Source organism: Coturnix japonica, chromosome 23, assembly GCF_054131305.1.
Source record: "Coturnix japonica strain WE chromosome 23, WE-NBRP24, whole genome shotgun sequence".
Classification (NCBI taxonomy): Eukaryota; Metazoa; Chordata; class Aves; order Galliformes; family Phasianidae; genus Coturnix; species Coturnix japonica.
In genome coordinates this window covers 8,941,981-8,966,729 of record NC_140685.1, presented here as the reverse complement: position 1 = coordinate 8,966,729, position 24,749 = coordinate 8,941,981, and the positions used below count along the sequence as shown (strand labels likewise).

General features: G+C 44.2%; 3 protein-coding genes across 9 annotated transcripts in view; 2 read left to right on the top strand and 1 right to left on the bottom strand.

Annotated features, from left to right (window-relative positions):
- The first annotated feature begins 1,318 nt into the window (after positions 1 to 1,318).
- On the top strand, positions 1,319 to 19,556 carry TOM1L1 (target of myb1 like 1 membrane trafficking protein). Of its 4 annotated transcripts, none has more exons than XM_032448277.2 (15): positions 1,319 to 1,464; positions 1,536 to 1,620; positions 3,521 to 3,599; positions 8,347 to 8,496; positions 8,776 to 8,895; positions 9,456 to 9,557; positions 10,217 to 10,333; positions 13,007 to 13,140; positions 14,383 to 14,443; positions 15,324 to 15,444; positions 16,004 to 16,100; positions 16,181 to 16,241; positions 16,522 to 16,609; positions 16,874 to 16,946; positions 17,599 to 19,556. In XM_032448277.2, the coding sequence occupies exons 1-15, from the start codon at positions 1,407 to 1,409 to the stop codon at positions 17,663 to 17,665; spliced, it is 1,413 nt and encodes a 470-aa protein (XP_032304168.2). In that variant the 5' UTR covers positions 1,319 to 1,406; the 3' UTR covers positions 17,666 to 19,556. The 4 variants fall into 4 exon arrangements, with proteins under 4 accessions (XP_032304168.2, XP_032304167.2, XP_085378679.1 ...); XM_032448276.2 differs by having other exon boundaries at positions 9,453 to 9,557; XM_085522553.1 differs by having other exon boundaries at positions 1,536 to 2,056.
- Positions 19,518 to 22,828, bottom strand: COX11 (cytochrome c oxidase copper chaperone COX11). Its single transcript, XM_085522653.1, has 5 exons — positions 22,775 to 22,828; positions 22,142 to 22,651; positions 21,910 to 22,065; positions 21,491 to 21,616; positions 19,518 to 21,127 (listed from the first exon to the last, which is right to left on the bottom strand). Exons 1-5 carry the CDS (start codon positions 22,826 to 22,828, stop codon positions 20,945 to 20,947), a joined length of 1,029 nt encoding a protein of 342 aa, XP_085378779.1. The 3' UTR covers positions 19,518 to 20,944.
- STXBP4 (syntaxin binding protein 4) overlaps positions 22,442 to 24,749 on the top strand; it is a 42,964-nt gene continuing 40,656 nt past the window's right edge. For all 4 annotated transcript variants that reach the window (XR_014936662.1, XM_085522551.1, XM_015879669.3 and 1 more), the window contains exons 1-2: positions 22,442 to 22,564; positions 22,984 to 23,096. Coding sequence is in view for 3 of the 4 variants with exons in the window: in XM_085522551.1 (XP_085378677.1) it covers positions 23,059 to 23,096 (38 nt within the window). In the remaining variant the exon portion in view is untranslated. The remainder of the gene's footprint in view (positions 22,565 to 22,983; positions 23,097 to 24,749) is intronic.

Sequence of the window (24,749 nt, the reverse complement as noted above, 5' to 3'; positions counted from 1 at the left end):
TAGGTTGGTGCCAGTGAGTAACTGTAAGCAGTAAATTCCAATGGGGGAAAAAAAAGGCTTCATTAATTTTTTTCCCCTGAGTAGCTCAATAAAATATGCTCTCTGAAACGAGAGCTGACTCTCACACATTGCAGGTTTAACAAGGGCTCGTTTCAATAGGCCCTTATTGGAGTTCAGGCAGTAAAGAGTGAATGAGTTTAGAGGTTGTCTTTCAGTGTTCTGCAGCCGAGGACAAGCAGCGCGAGGAAGGGGTTTGGTTTGTGAATACTCTGTAGATGTGAGATCTCAGAGACAAGCTGCTCGGTGACTTGCGCTGTAGGGATGCGTGGAGATGCTCCGTCGTGCTGTGCTGCTCCTGCCCTGCAGGTGGGGCAGCGGGTGTACGCAAATGAGTGCGTTCCTGCTGGGAAGGGCTCTCATCAGTGCAAAGACAGCTTCGTTCGTTCCTGATATTCTAATGCCACGCAAATGACTTATTTGGTTATACCGTGTTTTGACTGCGGCTGATTACTCTGTACTCAGGTGAAGGTTAATGTGATTCCGTGTTTGTTTGACACTGCAATAATTACAACTCACAGTCAACAAAAACTGCAGTTGAGTTTTTAATTTTCATTCATGCCGCGTTTTGTTCCCCAGCATTGTCTGGGGCTGAGATAAAGTCAGACTTGAAATAGAGCGGCACAATGAGAGATGCTGACAGGATCCGCAGCAAGAAAGTCCCGGTGTGGGATGCACAGGGGGCTCCAGCACTGCAGGAGAGTCAGCCCTGGTGCTCCAGCAGTGGTTGTGCAGCATGCAGAGGCTGCAGCTCCTCGGCCTCACTGCTTACAGCATTCCTTTAGCACAAATAAACGCCGCCATCGATGCAGTCCGGGAATTGCTCAGACACCACTTTGAGAGCGTCTGTTCTATTTTGCTGCGTTTTGAAAATCCCGGTTTTCTGCGGGCTCCTACCTCCGGTCCCAACGCCTGGCTCCTACAGGCGAGCTTAGTGCTCAACCCAAACTTCTTTCTCCCGCAGGGCCGGTCCGTGGGAGCGCTCCAGGCAGCTCGTGGCTTTTCCTCCGTAGTTCTTCTCCAAGTGCCGGCCGCCAACACGCAGCTCCAAGCCGAGGTTCCTCGCTGTGCCTTCTCGTGCTCCGCGCTGCTCGGTGCCATTTAAGAGGTGACCGAGGAGCCCTGCGGCGACGGGCGGGTCTCGTTCCCCATCCAGACGTGCAGCTCCCCGGGCCGGAGCGGTGCTGAGGCTCTGCCCCTCGGGGCGGTGCTGCCCGGCCCGGTCCGCACGTGATCGTGGCCGCCCCGGTGCTGTACCTGCGGGCGGCTCCGCCCCGGCCCGGGAAGAGAAGGAGCGGCCGGTGGGACGGGGCCGCTCGGGAGGGGGCTGCCCCGTGCAGGCAGCGGCCATGGCCTTCGGGAAGGCGCCCAAGGACCCGTTCGGTACCGCCGTGGGGAGCCTGGTGGGTGAGTAGCCGGGAGGGGGAGCGCGGTCCGGTCGAGTGCCGCCGGTGACCGCGGTGTCCCTGGCCTTACAGACCGGGCGACGTTCGGATCGCTGCAGACGGAGGAGTGGGGGCAATTCATGCACATCTGCGACGTGATCAACGCCACCGAGGAGGGGTGAGCGGGGCCGGGGTGTGTGTGTGTGTGTGTGTGTGTGTGTGTGTGTGTGTGTGTGTACCGACAGCCGAAGGGCAGCCCGGCTCCTCGGGCGGAGTTGTGTCTGTCTGCTGGGGCTGCGGCTCAGAGCTGTTGGCAGGAGGTGGCAGCGTGGGTTCCGTGCCCGTTCCGTACAGCCCGTGCTGCTCGGAGGGCAGAGCAGCTCCGTGCCCTGCTGAGCCTCATCTGGGAAAAGTCCGGGGGCTTCTGGCCGCTCAAGTTAAAGGTTAAAGCACATCTGCTGATGGAACCCGAGGATGCCCGGCCCCAGCAGCAGTGTTAGAAACACAGGCAGGGGGAAGTGAGATCCGTGTGGGACCCGCTGGTACACATTGCCAGCACTCGCAGGCAGTGGCACGTTTTAATGCTGCTGGAGAGCTTCCTCCAGGAGAACAAGGTATGCTTCAACATCTTCTTTTATAGCAAGTTTTGCTTCCTTTCGTTTTGCCTGTTGGCATCTTTCACCTGTGACTCTGAGAGCTCAGGGGATCAGTAGTGACTCCTTCCCAGTCCCTGTCATGAGCTACAGCACGTTCTGACCCTCTGTGGTAGTTCTATCTGGAGTTTCTATGCAACAGAGCTTTTTTAATGAACTACTTCCTCTTGTGCACAGCTTATGCTTACAGAGCAGCTCCTTAAAGCTTCCTCCCAGGCAACTGCTGCTAGTCCCAGTCTGTAGCAGGATATTAGGAACAGCAGAACTGCTGTATCTAATTAGGCAAATCGTTATTTTAATGTAATACCCAACTCCTGAGCAGGGCATTTCCAGATGCTTCAGACAGAAGCAGCAGTGGGGGAGCAGCATCGCTTTCTGCATGGGGAAGTTTTCCTCTCCCATCCATCACTGACTCTGTGTTCTGCTGATCTAACTGAGCATGGCCATAGGACAAAAGTTGATGCTTTTTTTTCCTATAAGGTAAAGCAGACCTATCAAACTGAAAAGAAAAAAAAAAAAAAAAAAAAAAAAAAAAGAAAGAAAGAAAGAAAGAAATGTGGTAATGGTAAATAGCCATTTAAGTTAATCAACCTGGTAATATTTCCTGCAAGGATTTCTTTAATTGACATGTTCAGTTTCTGCATGTGAGTTCCATCTTAGATTCCACAGAGATCCTAAACAGACTGGAGGGCGTCTTGTTTTTGTTGATGACGAGCACTGAGCTGGCCCTAATAGCTGTAATTTCTGGGTACACTATACATAGCCTATATTAATCAGTCAGAATTGTTTCCCACATGTGATAAGCTTTGATACTGTCTTCCACCCTTTTCCTCCTACATAGATAGTTAACAGATAGGGGGTGTATATATAGAAATGAGACTGTAGTGGAAGTGCCACTCTCTTGGGTGGAATGGGTTGTCAGTCTGTACATGGTAATTACTCAGATTAGTTAAAAGCATCCAGCAATTAAAAGATTGGGGGTTAGCCAAGACACCCCAACTTCTTGCAGCACTCACAGGAGAATATTTTTTGATCACATCATATTTGAAAAAATAGGTGCGACTCAAGTCTTGATACATTTGGCTGTTCCTATTCCCTTTTGTAGCAATGGATGTTGTCCATACTAGATGAGAAAATCCACTGTATGGCAGTGAAACAATACAGTTTTGAAGCAGGCCCTGCAAAGAATAACTTCATTCCTCTGCACAAATCTCAGGAGGATGCTCCTCATTCACTGCTTTGTTACTCTTATTGCTGAAGAAATTCTACCAAAATCTGTGGGGAAATGACTCTGTTTATGAGTGGGTGTAAATAAAGGGATGGCCCCAGCGTCAGGCCGGGATTTGGGGATTTTGGATATAGTTATGAACTGGAAAAACCATTTAGTTTCTCTGGTAACCTTTTCTATTTGATGTCTCGTCACAGGCCTAAGGATGCAGTCAAAGCGTTAAAGAAAAAGCTTGCAAAAAACTGTAACCATAAGGAGATCAGGCTCACCCTGTCTGTAAGTACAGCTCTAGTTATGTTAATTGGACACTAAGGCAGAAAGCATTTCAGATGATAAGGTGACGTGCAAATTGGCACTGATAGGACTCTCTGGGGCGTTTTCCGTCTTTGTTGCTTGTGTGAATAACTCTACCAGTGCAGATCTGATGGCCCACTGGTGTTCATCTTTCCTAAATGCATTGCTGCTTTGTATTTTATTTAAGCCTGCAGCCTGTAGAGGTAATTTGGTTCTTCCTTAATGCAGTGCCTGTTGCCCTGTGAGCACCCCACCTGTCGTGCCATAAAAGCTGCTTTGGCCTTTTTGATACTCACCTCGTGGCGACCTTGGTTGAACTGAGTGCTTGAGGTTGCATTGTAGAGTGTATGTTATCTGTTTTGTAAATATACAAGACTGGAATGAAGGGTTAACAGTGGTGAATTAAGAAAGGCAGAGGATGAGCCTTGCAGGATTCAGATGCTGTGACTGAAGGTTGGGGTGACCTGGAGTGTCCCCACTGGAGGAGATTACCTGGCCTTCAGAACATGATGCTGCTTTTGAGCTCTCCCAGAGTTTGGGGAAGAGTTACGATTCCAGTCGGTTTAAGACTTACAGGAGATGCTGATGCTCTCTGATCTCCACTGCGCTTGTAGGGTGAGCAGCAGCAAGAAGTTCCTGATGCTGTCATAAATCCAGAGGTCCCCACCTGAGTTTCTCTTGGCTGACAGTGGTGAAGCTGTGAGAAGCAGCAGTTTGTGTTATAAGCTGCTGCAGAGTTGCATTTAACAATTGACTTTTTTCAGGGTGCAGAGAGGTTCGTCTGCATTGCTCTCTGACTACTATTAATCACAGGTTTGGCATTTGTTGTGCAAAATCATTATCTATATCAATATACGAGAGGTGATTAAGGAAGATAGGTGATTGATAGTGTTGAATTGTAGGTCAGTTAGCAATTGCTTAAGTGTCACTTGATAAGTTTGAGAGGCAGATAAATGTGCTGAACATACCACTGTATATCTTCAGCTCATTCCACTTCCGCGCTTCTTTCTCAGTTTCCTCCTCCACTGTCTCATGAGTCACCTTTTTGTGTGTTCCATGTGTTTGCATAACAGAAACACTTGGTTTCCACTGTAACTGCAATCCCTGTATCAGATCTGCTTGCTTTCTTCTGCAGCCCTTGTGTACCTCAGTCCTCTGATGCAGTTAGCTGGAGTTTGGAGGGCCCAGTACTTATGTTTTGGAGTCCTTACCAGGATGTTTACCCTGCAGACATAGCCAAGGAGCTCTTATTTCAGTTGTGTCCAAGGAAGGGCTTTATCATGTTTGCTTGGAAGCTTATTCTGTTCGCTTGCAGGTGGAATGTGTACCAGGTTTCAGTGGTACTTCTGGTTCACTGCTTTCTCACAGCCTCCTCACAGTTTCAGCCTCCTAATCCATGCGTGTCCTCACCCACTCACATTTCACTCTCTTCCTACCTTTGCTCCTATGTAAGATTTTCTGTCCTCACCTCTTGCTCTGCTCCAGGTTCCCTTACCTTTTTTTCCTTTTCTGCCCTCAGTGCTATCAGTTCAGTGTGTGAAGCCTTCCCTTTGATGACCTCACTGCTGACCATGGATGGCTTTTAATTCCTTTGCTCCCAAGCTGGTCCTTCTGTGGGCTATTTTCCATTTTATGATCTTGATTACAATAATGGCATTGTTCCTGTTTCCTGTTTTGAAATACCTGGATTGGATCGATAAGTCATTGCAAATGGAAAGCAAGTAATTTTCACTTCCTAATAAACAAACCAGCCGAGGCCCCACCCTCAACCATTACCTTTTAAAAGTAATTGAAACTTGGGGAATTGAAACTAGTTGATCTTTGAGGTCCTTTTCAACCCAGGCCATTTTATGATTCTATGTAAGGTGGCAACAAAGTCTTGAAACCACTTTTCCTTTGAAATGTACTTTGATCCACATTTGTTTGTTCAACCTTGAAATTCTGGAATTGTCTTCTTAATCAAACTACTTCTCGAGCAGCTCCTTCCCAGAGAACAACACACAGCCTGAAACGTGAAAGTCTGTCTGAAGTAACACCGCTGCATGGGTCAGCCCCGATTCTGTCATTGAGACATCAATCTCAGCAGTGATGTCTTCCTCCTCTGTCTTAGACATGTGTTTATTTGCTTGCAGGAGGAAGGGTTAGTGCCAGCTGTGTCATGTGTTGGCTGTGGCTTAACTGCTTGTACTCTGATCTAGGGAAGTTACCTGGTGCCTGTGAAGTCACATGGATCGAGGTGTGTGCATGCCAGGCCTTGAAGCCGCTTTGTGCTCTCCTTGATAAAGCCCAGAGATCAGGCTTGGCAATGCTGATTGCACAATCACAGAGCGAAGAGGATTAGAACTTTCAGGCAGGAATCCAGCAGTGTCTGCATGTGTTATCTGACTTGTTATTAATAAGCTTTGGTTGTGTAAAAGGTATATATGAACAGAGAGAAAAATAAAAAGATACTGAGTGGGAGCAAAAGGAATATGTATTTCAGTGTTACTTCACACTGTTAGAAAAATTCAAGGCAGTCTGAAAAATCAGTATTTAGGAATTCAAGGTCTTGGTGAAGTCTGTGTGGCTGCTGCATTGTGAGTAGTGAATGGCAGGTGAGAAGCAGCCTGTGCCAGTTTCTTTTAGCATCTTGGCCTTCAAAAACTACTTGGTAGGACATCAGTATGAGTTTAGTGGAGTAGAAGCCTGGCCAGAGACAGATGACTTGTTCTCTCTCAGTTAAAAATACTGGAATGCAAACTGTGTTTTCTTGCATTCACATTGGGTTTGAGGGTGCCTATTGCAAACTTAATGCATTTACTATTGCTTTGTCCGTTCCAACAGTCCTCAGGTTCTGCCCCTCATTGAGAGAAAGGTTAATGGGTTGATTCAAGTTAATTTGCCAGTTCTGTTATTAGAACATGTGTGTACTGAGATTCCATTGTGCTGTATCCTGCTGCACTTGGCTTGGCTGCATTGGGTCCATTCACTCCATTGGATCTCAGGAAAGTGAAGTCCTATTTACAGTGGTAAATAATCATATTGACATTCTAAGTAAAGGTGCTGTTAGTATAAAAGTGCCTTGTTCATGAATGGTCTGCTTAGAAATAAAGTCAAATTCTTGGTGTTTTTTTTTGCACCAGCTCGGTTTCATGAGAAGTAAGTGGGCTGAACTGGCCTAATTGAATGGAGGCTCTAATCCATTAGCTTCAGTACTTTCATTCAGAGGGTAAATACTCAGTCCCATATACAAAAAAATTAATGATAGAGAATAGCATACCAAATTTCTCATGCTCTGGGTTGGAAATGTTTTATGCCAACCATCTTTGAAGTACTGCACAGGCAGATGAGTTGGTTTATTAGCATATGTTTCATGTGCTCATGAAAAATAATGATTCGAGCCAAGATTTTTTTGGTAATTATCTCTGTTTTTTGCACAGCAGTTTGCCAGCGTCTCTTTGTTCTACTCTCTTTTTATTTCAGCAGTGTATTTTTCTTTTGGTCTTAAGCCACTTCTCCCGTAAGTTCTTGATAAGGCTGGGAGAGAAATCCCCGGGTCTGGAGGCTGGAAAACTAAAATGACTTCAGTGCAGCCAGATACAGTCTGCCCTGGGTAGGAGAGCTACTTAAACTTTAATCGTGGTTACAGTAGCAGCATTAGATTTGTTGTATCCTTTTGTGAATGGGTTCTGTCTGTTGCATGATTCTAGGGAGGTTTTGTGACTCTAAAACCACAAAACTTTGCAAACTAATGTAGATTCTGCCCCTTTACTTCCACCTTTCCGTCCTCACTCTCAAACTGAGAGATTAAGTAAATACAAGGTTGAAGAGTGAAAAGTGCAAAGAAAAGTGCTTTCTTTGTATGGAGCATCGTAGCACCTTAGCTGATCTCCAGTTATATGCCAGACAAGATGAGTTCTGATTGTGATCAGCTCCAGCTCCCTAACAAAACTTGTACTGGCCTGATTCCAGGTGGTTGGGATGTGCTGACAGCCTTTGATATCTCTTCTGTAAGAAGGGAATTGCAGCCACCCATCTCCAGGTACAGGGAGGAGAGGTGTAATGTCATGATGACATATGCTGTGTTTGATAGGGCAGATGTGCTGCTTGCAGAGATCCCATTCTGAGCATTCCAGGCAGTTTTGGAAGTAGGCAGCTTTAGTGGAGACGAATCTGACAACTGGAACAATTCACCTGCTCTGTTTCAAAGCAGTGTGACCTTTAAAACACGTGGAGAAATTGTTCTCTGAGTTGTTGAATTTGTTCTTTTCTATTTTTTCATTAGTCTCTCACTTTAGAGGGCAAATTAGAAGAGAGGCACTTAGTAAGCTTGTTTTCTTCTCCTGCAGAGCTCTTCAGAATCTGTCAGACCAGGGGACCTGTTTGTTGGGCATTGAATTAATTGTTTTAGCGAGTCTGTACGAGTCATTTTTTTTTCAGGCTGTGGACAGGCTTCACACTGTTCAGGTATGGCATGTTCAGTAACTGCTGTGACATGGAAACAAGCTTGGCTGTGCTTCACTGTCAAAAATAGTTTAATTCTGGGTAACCCATTTCATTTTGTACGTGCATAGGAATAGAAGTGCGTGCAGTGAACTTTTGTTTCCTACCAGACAACACCGTGAGACTACTGGCAATGATCTGTTCGTATCCATTAGTGCTTTTTCCCTGCAACACCTTGGAATAAATTAAAGGGGTAAAGGTTTTCTTTTCCTTGCATCTATGTAACAGAAGCTTCTTGTGGTTGCAGCTGCTTGACATGTGTATGCAGAACTGTGGTCCAAGGTTCCAGTCTTTAGTTGTGAAGAAGGACTTCTGCAAGGACAGGCTGGTGAAACTGCTGAATCCCAGATACAACCTGCCCATTGACTTACAGGAGAAAATCCTGAGCTTTATCATGGTGAGCCTGGAGTAAACACTGACTGTTTGTCTCTCTGCTTTATATGCGTCTCGTTTCTCTCCTGCATTGCATTCATAGAAACCTTTTATTTATTATTTATATTTATTATTTTATTATTCTGCTTCATGCAGGAGCAGCACAGGGTGGAAGAAGCTGGAGCAGATGGAGGCAGAGAATTTGCTGTTCATGTAGAGAAAACGCCTTTAGGGTTGTGTGTTCTAGAAAAGTTTGTCTGCCCCCACTGACTGTCCATTTCTGTTACTGTTATTTTAAAACCAGATCTGGGCCCGAGGGTTCCAGGGAATGGTGGATGTGACCGAAGTAAAAGAAGTTTATATTGAGTTGCTGAAGAAAGGAGTGGAGTTTCCATCTTCTGATACCAGCAAAGGAAAGCCTAAGGTGGGGATACGCAGCGATGTCTCGTTATCCATTGTAAATCAGAAGCAGGATGTGTTAATTGTATGAGCTCTGTAGGCACAGAAGGTGTGTATGTTTTTGTTTTGTTTTCTAAATGCTCCAGGGCAGAGTATGACCAATCTACTTAAGCATGTGAGCAGAAATCATCTTCAATTATAGCAGCTAAGATAACAACAAAGACACCTGTCCTATATAGCAGTGTCTTTTATTTCAAAGCACAGAATAGTGGATATGTTCTCCAAAGGGAAGTTTCTGTCTCTTGAGACTTCCAAAGCGTTTAAAAAGATTGGGCATCTGGTTTTTCTCAGAATGAATGAGAGCTGAAACTTGTCAGCTTTTGAAAGCCTTAAATAAAGTGAGTAAGATTTGTGTGAAAACATACGTAACATTCAGGATTTGAGCATTCCAAGAATTATAGAACAGTGTGGGTTGGGAAGGGACCTTAAGGACCTTAAACATCTAGTTCTGTCCCCTTGCCGTGGGTAGGGTCACCCTACAGTTCTTCTGTTAAACATGAGCTCTGCTCTTTTGTCATTTAGCAGTCCCCATCTCCTGCAAAATCATCACCATCTTCTGCTAATCCCCCAAAACGTTCTTTGCTGCCTCTTCCCACGGGCCCAACGTTACTGCTGACACCTGAGCAGGTACAGTACCACAGGTTTGGAGCGGAGGGACGTTCCACTTGAAATAATGTTGGTAGTGTGCAATTTCGGCATTGTGGGTCATAGATGGAACCATCTTTTCAAGTCGTGTAGTTCTTTATTGGCGGTTTTAGATTTGTTTTCCTAAAGATGTTTTATTACAGTGATTTGCCAAAGCAAAGCATGCAGAAATTGCTTGGGTAAATGCCAGGCTGTACCCAGCCAGGAACTGGAATCATTCACTTGAGCATAAGAATTTCTGCTGATCTCTTATGAGAATGTTGTGAAAGTTGATAAAAGGTGCTTCAGAGATAAGAAGCCAAACTTATTTTGGGATCAGACTTGTGTGAAGAGATTGTACATAAAAGCATAAAGGAAGGGACAGTTTGCTTCTGATCCCACTTGGCCTGTAGTTAACTAATAAGTCTTCTCAGTATTAAGAGGGGCACTAAATGTATGGGAAACCAATAGTATTATCGGGCTTAGGTTTTAGTGTGAGTGGATGTATAAAAACTGAGCTGATTTTCAAGGTGCATCATTGGAATAAAATAATGCTAATTAGACCCATATTGTGCCTAATGGGGAAGAAAGTACGTATTAGAGAGAATTACTTTGCTCCCTCTGTTCACCTGCACAATCTTCTGTCCTGTTGAACTGAACAGATTGGGAAACTGTACAGTGAACTGGATATGGCGAAAATGAATGTGAGAGTCATGTCATCGATATTAAGAGAAAATGTTCCTGGCTCTGAGAATCCGGATGATATGAACCTTTTACAGGTATGAGGTAATTCATTGATGGGGCTTTTAATTTAAACAAAGTTGATTTTAGGATCTGTTTCATCCTTTCTTATAACATCTGAGTTTAGAAACCAACATCAAGTTTTCTGCCTCTGATTTTTCTCAGCTTCTCTTGTCTCCTTCACCTTCCCCGACATGTAGATAGTCATGAAAGGACAGTGCAGCTTGCAATGTAAATTTAAGCTCTAGGGACTTCCAAGGACAAAGGAATTTCATAATGGAGCATTCTCTGTTAAGCATGTTCTGTCAAACAGCCCTGAGAAACATTCCAGGTGAACGCAGTTGCCTCCTGGGAAAACAGGTGATGACACAAAATCTCATATCCGTCCTGGAGTTTTCAGAGCTCTCTTCATTATTGCCGATACCTTAAAGGCAAACTGAAGGACAGCGAAGAAAATGAAACATTGGGTTTGTGTACATGACCTCAAAGCCTGGGAGCTTGCTGTGCAATGGATGAAGCCATGTCCTCTTGAAGTGTAACCTGAAATAGTGCACTGCGATAGTCTAGTTTATATTTGATAGTGAAGATGCGTACGATCTACTTGCTCATACTTTTTCTATTTGAGAAACTTACAATGTAAGCACCTCCAGTGCTGTCTGTGGCAGAGATCTGTAGAGCTGCAGGTCTAAGGAGGAAGGGCCGGTGAACCAGGGATATTTCAGCTGTGAAACAGGAAAAATACCTTTCATTTCCTGGCTCCTACAGAGCAGCCCTTCTGCATGCAGGCGCACATACTAGGTTGTCCACAGTAAACCAGTGGATTCTTATTGACACTCCCAGCAATAAAATTGTTGGCAAAAGTTTGAGGACAGGGTGTGGAGTTCCCATTTGTGGGGGAGTGACTAAAAACTCATTCCTTCTATGTTAATTTCATTGTTGTTCTTTCTGTTCTTTTCCTCCATGCACCGAGTGGTACAGAACATCGAGCGTGGCCAGCCTGTTTCTTTAACCATGTTTAACATGCATGTTTGCCTGTGGCTTTACCTGGATTTCTTGTATTAGGCTTTTGTTGTTGGAGAACAAAGTCCTTTGTTACAAGAGCTCTTAGTTTAGGCTTTGAGTGAGTGGGAGAGATGAGTACCAGCCCTTCTGATTATCTGGGGTCTCTGAATAAAAACCTTTAAGGGGTAAACTTCATCAGTGCAATCTATTTTTGGTTCTATAGTTTGGTGAGTGACTGCTTCCACCCTTTCCCCACCCTGTTCTAGACAAGGCTGAGGATAGCAAATCTCACGTGGAATATTGTGCTTAGCAGTAACAGTTTTTGAAGAATATTGAAAGCCCAATATAAGCTGAAAGAGCCACAACCATTTATGCTGGGTAGGGAACAGACGTGTCTGATGGATGTGCAGGAATTAAGGCCCAGATTGCCAGGTGGTGAGCATTGGCACGAGTTAATTGGGATCACTGATGGCTTCATATCACACTATCGCTGTGAATTCCAGTTTTCAGAATGCTGGGCTTCACAGTGAGTCAGAGCAAAACCTACAAATTCATCCTACAAATGAGCATCATGATTTACTGCTTTGTGGCTTATTCAGTTCTACAAAGAAAAAAGTCTGCCTGTAAAATGGATGCACAAGAAATACACATTTCTGAGGTGGAGATAAGGTTATCAGATATGGAGCTGAAGAGGTTTAAAATGTAATTGTATGCATTGAACTGCCCACATTTGTGTGTGATCTGTCCTGGGTTGTGAAGGTACAACAGGGAGCGATATAATAACGTGTCATCCGTATTCAGATTTGGGAAGGGGACATTTCTTTTTACATAATAAATTAAAGAATTACACAGAGCTTATGTTTCTTGAGAAAAATGAGAATGCTTTGAAAACAATCCCAGAGCCCTTCTGAATAGCAGTGTGCAAACAGAGTTTTGCCCTCCCTTTTATTTTTCCCTTAAGCAAAGCCAGACGGAGTTTGCAAAAATACAGTGTGGGAAAAAGAATCTTGGCTGAGATGAAGCTCCTGATGCTAAAGAATTTGTTTCTTTGAACAGGCAAAACCTGCAGGGGAGAGAAATGTGAATAAAATAACCACCATTTCAGCTGGCGGTGATGCAGCATTCTGCTCAGAAAGATCTCATAAATATCACACCAGCTGGGTTTGCACCACTGCATGGGGACGTGCATCCAGACTTCCCCACTGAGAGCAGGAGCTGGAGCTACACGGTGGTGGCACGGAGCACTTTATCCTTTAGACTACCATTGTCTTTCCTTCTAGCAGATGTTGAACCTGGATCACGTTCATTACATTCATGTGAAGTATCCTACTGAGTTTAATCAGCTTCAATCAGGCTCAAATCAAATTTACTCTGCATCACCCAGAGGGGGTCTTCATTATTTTGCAATTTGTAATGTAGACTTTAGAGACAGCTGTGCCCTCAGAAATGAAGGTAGGTCGTGGGTAGGGGCTGGTAGGGGTAGGAGTGCTGGTTTGATGATAGGAGTTGTCAGCCTGGCCTTGCAGAGATCAAAGACATGAAAATCAGACTATTTGCAATGCTCGGTATGTGTGTGGTTTGTATAAATGAAGGGACGTGACCTGCGAGTCTCCTGTACTCAACTGTCTTATCATTCTTCTCCAAAACTGAAATGAGGAGAACACGGTTCTGGCTTCTGATTTTATTTTTTCTTCCCCTTCTTCGGGCAGAAGCTGTACAAGACGTGTCGGATGATGCAGGAGCGGATCATGGAGCTGCTGGTGACGGTGGAGAATGAAGATGTGATAGTTGAGTTAATACAAGTAAATGAAGATCTGAACAATGTTCTCATGGGACACGAAAGGTGAGTGTGTGGTGTCCTAACAGGATAAGGACTCCTGGTGGGTACAGTCAGCCTGTGAGACCAGCGCTGAATCTTCCCAAGGAGGTGGATTTTTCCATACATCCAGAAAAGAGGTGTGATAACAGCAGGAGCCGATCATCTGTTTGCCTTCCCCTGAGCGCATCAGGAACAGTTAATAATGGTAGTTACAAAACCATCAGAATGTGGTAAAACAAGTTAACAGCACAGGCAGGAAGTGAGATGGAGGCACACAAAAATCACTTTGGAATTTGGTGTTCCTTTCTCGTCAAGCACAGTGGATTTGCCATCAGGCTGCTACAAACCTTTTGGCTCTGGTGATGGTCTCTATGTTTATATATATACATGCTTCCAGGAAGGAATCTTCACTGTCCTTTCTGAACAACTTTGACAGCTTTACTGTAGAAACTGGCCGTGGAATAGTGTTCTGCTTTATCACGTACTGAAGGGATTCACTTGCTTTTCTCAGCTGAATCAAAACAAGCTGTTCTACCTGCCTTACAGCAGGAAATGTTTCTTCACACATGGAAGCGCTGCAGTGCTCGTGTTGACATCTCGTGTGTTTGCCTGTTCTGGCAGCAGCACCGTGATGAGGTGCTGGCAAAAATGAAATGAAACAGAAACTCAGGATTCCACTGTTTTCCTCCAAAGTACCATAGTGAGTGAATGTACTTGTGGAGAATGTTCTTGTTTAATGGGAACGAGCCTTCCATGTTCAGTAGTTTATGTCATCCTAAATCCACTAAGCCCAGAGGTGGGCTTATATATATTGTGAAGCAAGCTGTCCTCATGGATGTAATGATGGCTCCCTCTGGTGGCCATAGCAACTTTTCTGTTCTTAATGTGTTTCAGACAAATACTTGTTCTGCTGCTGGAAATGTCTTTTCTCCTGCTCCTCCTTGCATTGCTGTCATCCTTATGGGCCTCACCAGCGTGGTAGGCCTGAACACCAAGTGCAAATGTGTGCCAGTCTCATATCCAGGCCAGTTCAGACCTTTACTTCTGTAACAGATCGGCCTTAAGGTGCTGACGTCCATTTAACTCCTCCAATCCCCCGTAGCACCATTTTGGCTCTCAGTACATCATCTTATTTTGCAGGGATTTGATTTCAAAACCTATATTTTTTCCTCAATTAAAATGCCTGAAGTAATGAAAGCTGCTTTGGTTAGAACTGCAGCACAACAGACATGTCAGAACGAACATTTAGCTCTGCCATTTCAACAGGTTCTCTCGAAACAGAGTTCGATTTTTGGAGAACCAGAGAATACAGCGCGACCGTGAAGAGGTGAGTAGTGATGGATGAACTCGTGAGCTGCAGGACTGCAAACAGCCCATTTCCTCTTCATTGCAAAAAATACATCTCCTTATTGTACATCAGTGTTTCTGTCTCCAGCAGATGATGCTGCTGGGTTTTTTGTCCCTCTGTAGTCAAAGCCTTCTCTGAGTTCCGAAAATGGATTGTAGTAAATCTGACTGCCCATTATTGATCGATAATTATGGTCGCTAATTATATTGCCCAAAGTAGTTTTGCACATTTCAGTTTCTCTTGAGCCATAATTGCAGTCATCCAGGACTCAGCAGGAAAATGACTGCTTTGTGAAATACAGCTGATAGTTATTAAGGAGAGGCAGAAGACAATGTTGTTTTCTTTGGAAAATCTGCTGTTGTTGCAGTCTGGTTTCTCAGGGTGATGGTTTTGCTCAATAGAGGCACTGTAGGATCACAGGATGCTCTGAATGGTGCGCTGTGCATTTTTATTTTATCCAGGAATTTCCATGTTTAAAATGAAATTGTTTTTCTCAGTCTGGTGTGGCCAAACCCATACGTGATTCAGGCGTTTGATTTTGATTAAAAGCTGTGTTTTCAGTTCCGTTTCCTACATGGTGTTGTTTTCCTTCATCTTTGAAATGAGAACCTGGCTGCAATGTGTGTTATCTGGAAATCTTCTCTGGTCCATTAGCCAGCGCTTCTACACCCCCCCGCCCACTCCATCAAGAAATAAATGTGATATTGCTGGCACTTATAGTAGCATTTAGTTAGTGTCACTGAGTGACAAATCCCATTTCAAACATTCACATTCTGTAAAAATGACAGTTAGTTTATTTAAATCTGTGTGTGCTTTTTTTCCTGCTCTGTTCTGAATAGCTTTCTTTTTGAATGTTAAGCTGTACAGGAAACAGCCGTCTGCTCCCTCCAGTGATCTCCTTGACCTCTCTACAGATTCTCCATCTCCTATGGCTGCAGTGCTGGGGACTGACCCTGCAGCATCTCAGTTTCCAAGCCCCAGTAAGTGGTGAATGCATGTTTCCCTGGCAGTCTGATTTCCTAAAACAAAGCAACGTGATCTTAGTGGAAGGATCAAGAAGTTCCTTGAAAGAAAGGTACCCTGTAAGCTGAAAAACACCAGGATTGGGGTGTGCATGTTAAAAAAAATAAATACAATATATACAGTTCCTTCTAATTTTTTTTAGAGTGAGAGCAGTGATCTCAGTCTTGCATTTAAATGTGAATGAAAGACCATTCTTTATGAAACAGAGTGATGGTTGCTTCTTCTGTGGGTTGGAATGAAGAAATAGAGATATTCTTTTTCAAGGAGGCATTTGATGCTCACAGCAGTTCGCTTTGAGAAGGGCACTTCACCTCCTCTGACTTAAGACTTCTGTCATAGTGTATGGAGAGACTAAATCTCCCAGCTTTGCTTATAATTTGTCTTTGTTGCAATAAACGCCATTGGTTCTGTATTCTTTATGTGCCTTCCAAACAAAGCTTCATTGATTGTAGTACAAGCAAAGAACATTTGCCTAATAACATTTAAGTGATCATTAAATATCACTTTGAATTTCAGATTCCATATCTGCACACCCTGAAGATACAACAAGGCCCCATCCATCCATTTATCCCCAGCTGGATTTAGCAGCTGCTGCAAAAGCTCAGCAGTTCCCGTGAGTAATCTAATAATGCAGTGATCAGAATACTTAGTTGTAATAGTTTCTCAGTTACTTTCAATGTGTTACTCTTCTAGATTTGCAACTGAAGCACAGAACAGTAGTGTAAGCAGCCCAGCTGGACATACATATAGCAACGTGAGTAGTGCTCCTCTTCAGAATTACTGTTCTTTGCTGCCAAGTGTCAGAAGGGTTTACCCTGACTGCTGTCCATGTGGGATACAGAGCTCTGTTCTGCATCACAGTCATCAGGGAATGCTCTGTATTTTGTGGCCATGCCAACTTAATTCTTTGGGGAAGGGAGATTAATTAGAATTATGAATGTTGGCCTACCTTTAGAATTTACCTGTTTTAGTCTGAGAGTCTGAAGTCAGCAGTTTCTCATGGATTTATGCGTTGTTTTGCTTGATTTCCTCAGCTGGCAACTCTTTTAAGCCCAGTGCCTCTGAGTCCAGTAAATCTGAAGGCTGGACACGCTACATCATCAAATGGAGCATCACCAGCAGGTAATATTACTGCAGACCACTTAACTTTTATGGAGATTTATTTCCTTGTTAGCACTTAAATGCTTTATATAAGGCCTGTTAAAGACTAGAGCAGCACCAAACACTGACAAAAACTCATTTAGCTCATGGTTTCTCTCCCCATTTTAGTATTTAAAGCAACTAGGTAATGTGCTTGTTTCAGAAGGAACTAAAAAAGTATCATTCATAAAAGGTGCTTTCAGTTATGTTTAAATGTGGATTTATCTGTCTGTATTCACCCTTCAGCTGCATCGAAGAGCAAGTTGCAGTCACCTCATTACTACGAGGTAATGGAGTTTGATCCTTTGGCTCCTACAGAGTAAGTAGTTTTTAAAGTAATTTACAGTTCTCTTATGTGCCAAAGGCAAAAATGCTTCTTAGATGGCTTTCTTCTGAGTGAGGAAACAGACCGTACTGTTTGGGTGGAGCTGAGTGACCGATTGGGTTGGAGCTTTTATTACTCCTTGCTTAACTGATTAAGGAATAGACTCCTGTACTGTGCTCAGTAATCGGCATCTGCAAAAATGGCCGAGTAGTGTTATGTCAAAAACTATTTAATAAAGTCCTGTTAAGTGATAGAAAAAGGTGAATACAACACGGTTGGGCTGTAGTGAAGGAAACCAGTTGATGTTTCAACACAAGCAGTTCTGGAGCAAAGAAACTTGCTTGTGCGGGCCATGAAAATGATCAGAAGGCTGGAATACCACTATAAAGGCTGAGGGTTAGGATGGTTCAGCCTGAAGAAGAGGCTTCGGAGACCCTATATTGTGGCATTTTAGTATATGAAGGGTCTCGTAAGGAAGGTGGATGAGTTTTTACCAGAGCCTCTATTCGTGTGTGGAAAGCTGAGCATCCTGTAGCTGATACTGTATTAGGTAAACCAAGTAAACTCCCAGGCAGGATTTAATTGGTGCATTTTGTCAAAACAAAACAAAACTGACATGAGAGTTGCCCTGTTCCTCTTCTATCAGAGCCATTTATGAAGAAATTGATGCTGTTCTGCTGAAGCCAGAAGCTGAAAAGCATTCGGAATGCTGAAGGTGGAGGTCTGAATATACAAGTTACTCTGGTGCTGCTCCCAGGCAATGCTTCATGTAACGTCCGCGTGAACAACAGCAATGAGAAGTGGAGAAGTACTTGGATCCACACCTGGAGAATCTGCCTCACGTGTTCAGCTGTGTAGTATTCGAGGTGACTTACCTGGTTACTGTTTTTGTACTGTGGCCTTCAAAATATAATTTCCAAAGTCACCTGTGTATGAAGTAGCACTTGACATCGAAAACAAGGAAATTTAGAGCACTCTCACAGCCATAGAAGAAAGCTTTTCTTCTGTCTTAATCAGTTCTTTCATACTACGTAATCCTATGTCTGTTTTGGCCATGTTGATGTCCTTGAAATTCTCTCCCTATAAACATACAGATGTTCTTTTTGAAACGTAGGACTTACCTAAAATTGAGCCTTTTGAGAGATATAAAAGATACACAGTTACCACTTCCTTACGTTTATAGTCTGAATATGGATTTTGTTTTCTTTGTAAAACCCCACAAATTAATAGGATTTTTGCCTTGGTGAGCACCTGAGCAGGGACATGAGGTGCTGTCATCTGTGATCAACAGAGCAGAGCAAAGCTGTGTGTTGCCATGTTGTGGTTATTAGTAAATAGTGGAAGGGGATCACTATTTCTTCCAATGTTCCTGCCCTGCAGAGCTTGTGCTGGTGAAGGAAAAATATCCATCTACAGTGCAAATAAGCATTAGTTATCCATTCATTTTAATCAAATAACTTAAAGCTGTTTTTATCTCTCAATAGCTTAAGTGCCTTGTCTATTTTAATGCTGAATGTAAAATCTGCACTTTAAGATATAGTTCTCTGAAGTTATAACTGATAAAATAATATTGAGAACGTGGTTCATGTTTGTAGCTGATAAGCCAACTTCATCTTTAAGTGCTGCATTTTAAGTGTTCATTGTTACCTGTTTAAGTGACACAAACACTTAAAGCCTTAAGGAATTTCTGTAGCATAGAATTCCAAATAAAAGCAAATGCTTCCTGAATAGTTGACCCCCATCACTTCTGAGTTTCTGTAGCTGACACGCATGTTCTAAATGCAGACAGTACTGGAAGAAGCTGAGTGAATCCATGGGGTCTCAAGTATCTGGTTCTCAAGTTTGCAGCTGGCTATAGAACCAGTAGAATCTCTTGAGGAAGGTGGGGGGGCTGTAAGTAAAGGTGAAAAAGTAAAAAGGGAAACCTCTGTGCTGTTATTTTTCTTGCATTATTTGCAGAATCTCAAGAAGACTGTTGAAAATAGAGTCTGAGATAGATGACTTTTCCAACAGATTAGTTATCTTAAGACCATAGTGTAACAGCACAACAGGTCTAAATAGCCTATTTCAATAAGGTAGCTTATAATGAAATGATTACTAACCGAACTTCTCAGTTTTTAAGGCAGGAAAATTACAGATAGATGAAGACTGTGAAGGGAACTGGCTAATTACTGAGGTGACAGAGCTTGTTTCATTGTTGGGATGTGTTCAGTATCTATGCAGGGCTGGGCTTGCAAACTCAGAGGAAGGCAGACTGTTATGGAATTAGCATTTGTCGAGAGGATATTCATTTTCTTGTAAAAAACTAGGCCAAAACAAAGGAAGGTGTAGAGAGAACTTCCAGGATCAGCTCACTTTACTAAAAGACAGTGGAGTAAAGACAACCAAGGTAAGATTTTACTGTTCTTTTTCCTTGGCCTGGATTCTAAGATTTGTCTCTCTCCTGAAGCACAACTGGAATTACGGATTTATTATAAAGCTTGTTGGTCTGTTCATACAGAACACATTTCACTTGTGTGGGATCCACATTCTGCTGGATAAAATATGTTAGAGATGCAACAGCTCTAATAGTAGTTTTAAAATTTAATAAATACAGTGAAAGCACGACATCATGTCATCCAGAATCTCATTGAACACATGAGGTATTCGGTACAAAAATACACTTTCAAGATAACACCCATGTATTTTCAAAGGGCACCATTTTTATTATTTACAAACATAACTGAGATTAAGGCAAGTTCCAGTGTGCTCAGTACCATTTTAGAGTCTTAAGAAACCAACACCAGTTTTAGTTTTCTATGTATCATCTGCTGAAAGGGGTAGAAAGAACTGGCCTAGGAGATGAGATACTCAACTGAGATTAATTTCCATCTGAAAATGACTACATCGCTTAAACTTGCTCTGCAACTCAGTCCTTGTTTGCAGGGTTATGATAAAGTGTTATTATCCCTTCCCTCTCCCCAGATAATGACAAAAAGTCAGGTAAATACAGGGTTACATGTGCTGGTGGTAAGCAGTGAATACTCAGATGTAATGCAATCAAATGGTGCGTTTCTGGGCAGACTTTGTCAGACTTGACCTCTGAACGTGGCTGACATCCTTTCGTTTTTGAGGAGGTGCCTCTGCTGGTACTTTAGCCTGTGATTCAGAGCAGTTGCTGTGTACTGTCCTTCCCTTCAGAACTTTTATTACCCAAGTCTATCTTCTCTCAGTGTAGAGGTGCCCACTGTATGGCTCTCACAGGAGTCAAAGAGGAATATGTAAAAGTACTGATAATTTAAATGAGTTTCCTACATGGAAGCTATGCAGGAAATCTATATACACAAAAATAGAATTGCTTCCCTTTCAAGTCAGTTGCTTCTACAAGCAGCCCACCAATATGAAATGCTTATGCTTAAATTATTGTTCCTCGCTCAAACAGCAATTCTAGAGTAGTCTGCTCTTACCCAATGAGCTACTGATTCAGTAATAATTCCAGCAAGAGCATCATCTTCAAATCACCCCATCGTCCTGTGCTCTGGGAAGGCTATGAAGCAACACAGTCAAGTTCTGAGAGTCCACAAGCTGATTAAGTTGCTCTATTGAGAAGTAAAAACCTTTCACGGAATAAAGGTTTTTTTTTCAGAGCGAGCAATGCAATGTTGGGTATTTAATAAACTGATTTGTTCCTCTAAATTTAAATATCGCAATTTACACTTAGATTTTAAAATTTGCCTCATGGAATTCATTATTTATCATCTGATACAAGGATGGCTTTGAGACAATTTCCTACTCCACAAAGAGATCCCTTCTGTTTTCTGATGAAGTACTGCTCCTAAGAGATAACGTTCCATCAAGCTTAAACACATGCTTCCATAACACCAGCACGTGCCAGCAGTAGTTCAATAACTTTATCATGTCTCATGGTGCTCCTGCAGCTTTTCTCTTTGTAGAAGAGTGGTTTCACAAGCAGCAGTCAGGGAGCTGAAGTCAAAGCGGGCAGACATCACCCATTACTGAAACCCAGGGAGCGGTAAGTGCTGTCCCTCCTTTGCTTCAAAAAAGGTGTAGGAGAGGGTAATCGAATCTACTTTAGCCATTTTGGGGTCCTCTGCAAACTCTGGGTCAATGTAGAAGAAGACGGGCATGTCTACTTCCTCCTGAGGGTTCAGCCACTGTTCTTCAAAACAAAAACACTGCAGGGGAAGGAAAAAAAGAGACAAAAGCTGTGAACTTTCTCTGCAAAAGTATGGGAACGCTTCATCTTTGCAATAACTCTCATTCACTGTACAGCCCAATAGCCGGGGGAAGGATCAGCTGTATGAGCAAGAGGACAGCAGAGCTTGTATTAAAGAAGAACAGCTTTCATAAATGGCAAAGAACCCCTCAGCCAGGCCAGCACCAGCCATAACTGCCTGCTGTCAGCTGTACTGAATGCCTGGGAACTGCTGTATGAAGAGGATAAGAATAAAAGTGAGGAACTAAGGTATGAATAACACCCAGGATTGAAATTAGGAGAAATAACTTAGAAATAATGATTCATATCTGCGTTCACTTACTTGTATCTTGTTGAAGTACTGTCCTGCTTCGAAGGGCACCACGTTGTAGGTAGAGATCCCAATGATGGGTTTGTCTGTAGGGTTTTTTGCCTTATAAAAGGCCAGAGCTGTCTCTCCAGGTACCACCTGCAGGAGAAGCACACGGTGCTGCTCAGCCCTCCCCTCTGTGCCCCTGGGGGGGGGTCAGCAGGAAGTTTCTCTGTGTGTTTCACTGTGATTTATGCCTTTGTATGTTTTGCTTTGGGACAGCTCAGCCCATTGTGAATTAAGAGCATCTCTGATGGTGTATGTATAGATCTGGTGTCTCACCCCGAGCTGTGCATTAGCACACAGAGCTGCTATTAGCACAGGGCTCTCTGTAATCCCCTAGTGGCCCAAACTGAGCAACGAGCCGGGCCGAACCCGGTCCAACAACTCACGTAGATCTCGCTCTGCTGAGGCCTGAAGTTCCACTGCAGCCCCGCGTGCACGTCCGCGTTGAACGTCACCTTCAGCACCCGCTCCTTCACGGGCCGCATCTCCTGCAGCCGCTCCGCTCCGCGCCCCGCACCCGTGGTGCCGCCCAGCCCCGTCGCCTGCGGACACAGAGGCGTTAAAGCCGCGTTAAGGCTCAGCTCAGCCCGCATCGCTGCCGGGAGGGCCGGGCTGTACCTGGCAATACAGTCGGTACAGCGGCACGGCGGCGTACGACATCCCCACCATGCCCACGGCGGCCGCCGCGATGTAGGCCAGCACCGTCCGGTTCCGCCGCCTCCATTCCTCCTCCTGCCGCCGGGTGAACGGGTTGGAGCTCCGCACCCAGCGCACCGGAGGACTCAGAGCCGTCCAGCCGCCATAGCACGGCCGTGTTACGGCCCTGCACAGCGATACGGCCCGCAGCGCCATGCGGCACAGCCGGCTATCGCGAGAGGGGGACGGACCGGACCGGGACCCGCCCCATGGGCCGGTCCCATTGCGGGCCGGGCGGTGCTCGGGGCCGCCCCGATGAGGCGTGGGGGGCTCGGCGGACTTTGCCGTTGTGTCCCGGCCCTCCCACGTTCCGATATTCCGCTCCGCTGGGGTCTGCGAACCGAGGTGAGTATGGCAGCACTGCGGGTCTGCGGGATCTTTGTGTCCGGGGGATGCGCACGGTGGGCTTTGTCCGTGCTCGGTATCGGGGGCCTGGAGCCACGGGGAGAGACTGTGCAGTGCGGGGGGAGTGGGATGCGAGATCAGAAGGTGTTTAATGCTGCCCCAACTGCAGCCCCAACTGCAGCCTTAACTGCTGCCTTATCGCTGCCCCACGCGGAGGGTCCGTTCCGTGTAGCTGTGCTGTACAGCTGCAGTTTTAAGTCGCATTTTTAAGATAACGCGGTGTGCACTTTTCTTTGTTTTTTGACGCTTGGTTTGGTTTATCGCCGTTTCTTTCCCCCACGTGGTCCCGGTGCGGGTCAGTGCTGGAATGGACGTGGCCAGGTGTGTTTGTAAGAGCTTTTTTTCCCCTTTTCTCCCAGCTGTGATTGTCCCCGTGATGAGGCAGCAGCTCCTGGTTCACAGTTCTTCATCCTGAGCTTTTACTGAAATAGGAGATGCCCGAAACAGACCCTCTAACGACTTGCAATGGAATGTAAGTACTTTTACACCACTGACAGCACTGTAACACGGAGGCTCTTGCAGTTGCCTTCACAGAAATGCTTTTGATGATGCCTTAAAAAATAACTTTGAGATTTAAGCAACCTGAAGTGACTCCTTACAAAAGCTGACAGCCACAGCAGTGAGTCTGTGCAGAAAGGGAGGATGGAATCTTGATATCTTCAGAATAATAAGAATTATTTTAATGTTATAATCTGCTCAGTAACCACAGCAACAGCATCATCGGATCTGTAATTAAAAGCAGGTGCAGACAGCTCTTGCTGGACTGTATCATGTTCGCTGTGTTCGTGCAATAGGATCCAGCTTGTGGTACTGAGAAGCTTCGTTAAGTGATTTGGCATAGCTTCATTATGCCACTTGGTGAATAACTTGGTTAAATTGTGCAAACAGGAAAAAAAAAGAACATAAAGCATTTAAAAAGTTAACTTTTTACTGGGGTCTGAAGAGACAAATGGAAATCAAGGGTGGAAGGGCGTGCAATGCAAAAATACACCTTTAAGTAGTTACGTTTTGCAGTTGTTGAGATAAGGAATAGATACGAAGTTTGTGCCTCTAAACCTGAGCCATGTCGTGGTGCCAGACTGTTGTTTCCTGTACTTTAAATTCTGGTCGGCAGTGTCAGTGCAGGGAGCTTCAGGAATGCCCTTGGTTAGATGTTAATAGAGGTTTATCTAAGTTTAAATAACACGTTCCTGCTGTATGCAGGGGTTACCCTCAAACCATTCCTGCTTCTCCACAATTACGCTGTTTATTGCTCCGAGCTTTTTTTCCTCTCTGTGTTTGCTGATGGGCACGTAATTATATGTTTTCTTTGAATGTCTGTGATCTAATCAACAAAATACATTTTTGAATGATTAATGCTTTGAGATAGATGAGAAGACAGAGTTCGTCTGCGCTGCATCATAAAGTGAATGCTCTTGGCTGGGTCCTTGGGGTCACAATGAATTTTCACCTTTTAGGGTTAGGGAACCTATAAAGGTTCTGTTGGCATCGTTTGCTTAAATGTGGTTTTTGTAGAAGCCCTTTTTAATTTGTGAAGATGTTGTGAGTCTTGCTATCAGAGATGACACGGGTCTTTTTATCATCTGCTGAATTACCCTGCAATCCATCGTGGTTGCTAAAGCATTACAAATAAAGCATTACAAAATTTCTTTGGGGAAAGCTGAGTCATCATTTAAATCATGAGCACATGAGGATAGTTTGGCTGTTAAAATGGAGCCTGTCTGCCTGCTGCACAGCTGTGCCTCGTCTCCCACCAAAGTTCAGCCTGACCTGCCCTTTGCAGGAGTAGCTTTTCAGGTGTCATGGTGTCCCTAGCAGTTACTGGAAGTAAAAGGGGAACTAGTAAGAATAGGTTGGAGCGATAAGGAGGTGATGCTGCTTCGCATCTGCAGATGTCAGGAAGTTGATTGTGCCTGGTTACATGAGGTTCAGTCTTTGCTTTTGTAACAATGGAAATACATAGCTTTGAAAGGTATTTGTGCATGTGTGTGTTTCTACTGCAGAAGGCACGATGCTGTGAGCACAGTGTTGGTCTGACTGGTTTGTTTTGACAAATGCTCCATGTTGTGATAGCACAGACTGAACTGCACCGTGAAGAACACTGGAAAGATGGCTGTAGGAGGGC

Coding starts and splice junctions, on each gene's coding strand:
- TOM1L1 (XM_032448276.2), top strand. CDS start 1,407: ATGGCCTTCGGGAAGGCGCCCAAGGACCCGTTCGGTACCGCCGTGGGG. Junction 1,465..1,535: donor CGCCGTGGGGAGCCTGGTGG/GTGAGTAGCCGG, acceptor CTGGCCTTACAG/ACCGGGCGACGTTCGGATCG. Junction 8,896..9,452: donor CCAGCAAAGGAAAGCCTAAG/GTGGGGATACGC, acceptor TTTGTCATTTAG/CAGTCCCCATCTCCTGCAAA.
- COX11 (XM_085522653.1), bottom strand. CDS start 22,828: ATGCGACTTAAAACTGCAGCTGTACAGCACAGCTACACGGAACGGACC. Junction 22,066..22,141: donor TGTACCGACTGTATTGCCAG/GTACAGCCCGGC, acceptor CTGTGTCCGCAG/GCGACGGGGCTGGGCGGCAC. Junction 21,617..21,909: donor CTCAGCAGAGCGAGATCTAC/GTGAGTTGTTGG, acceptor CTTCTCCTGCAG/GTGGTACCTGGAGAGACAGC.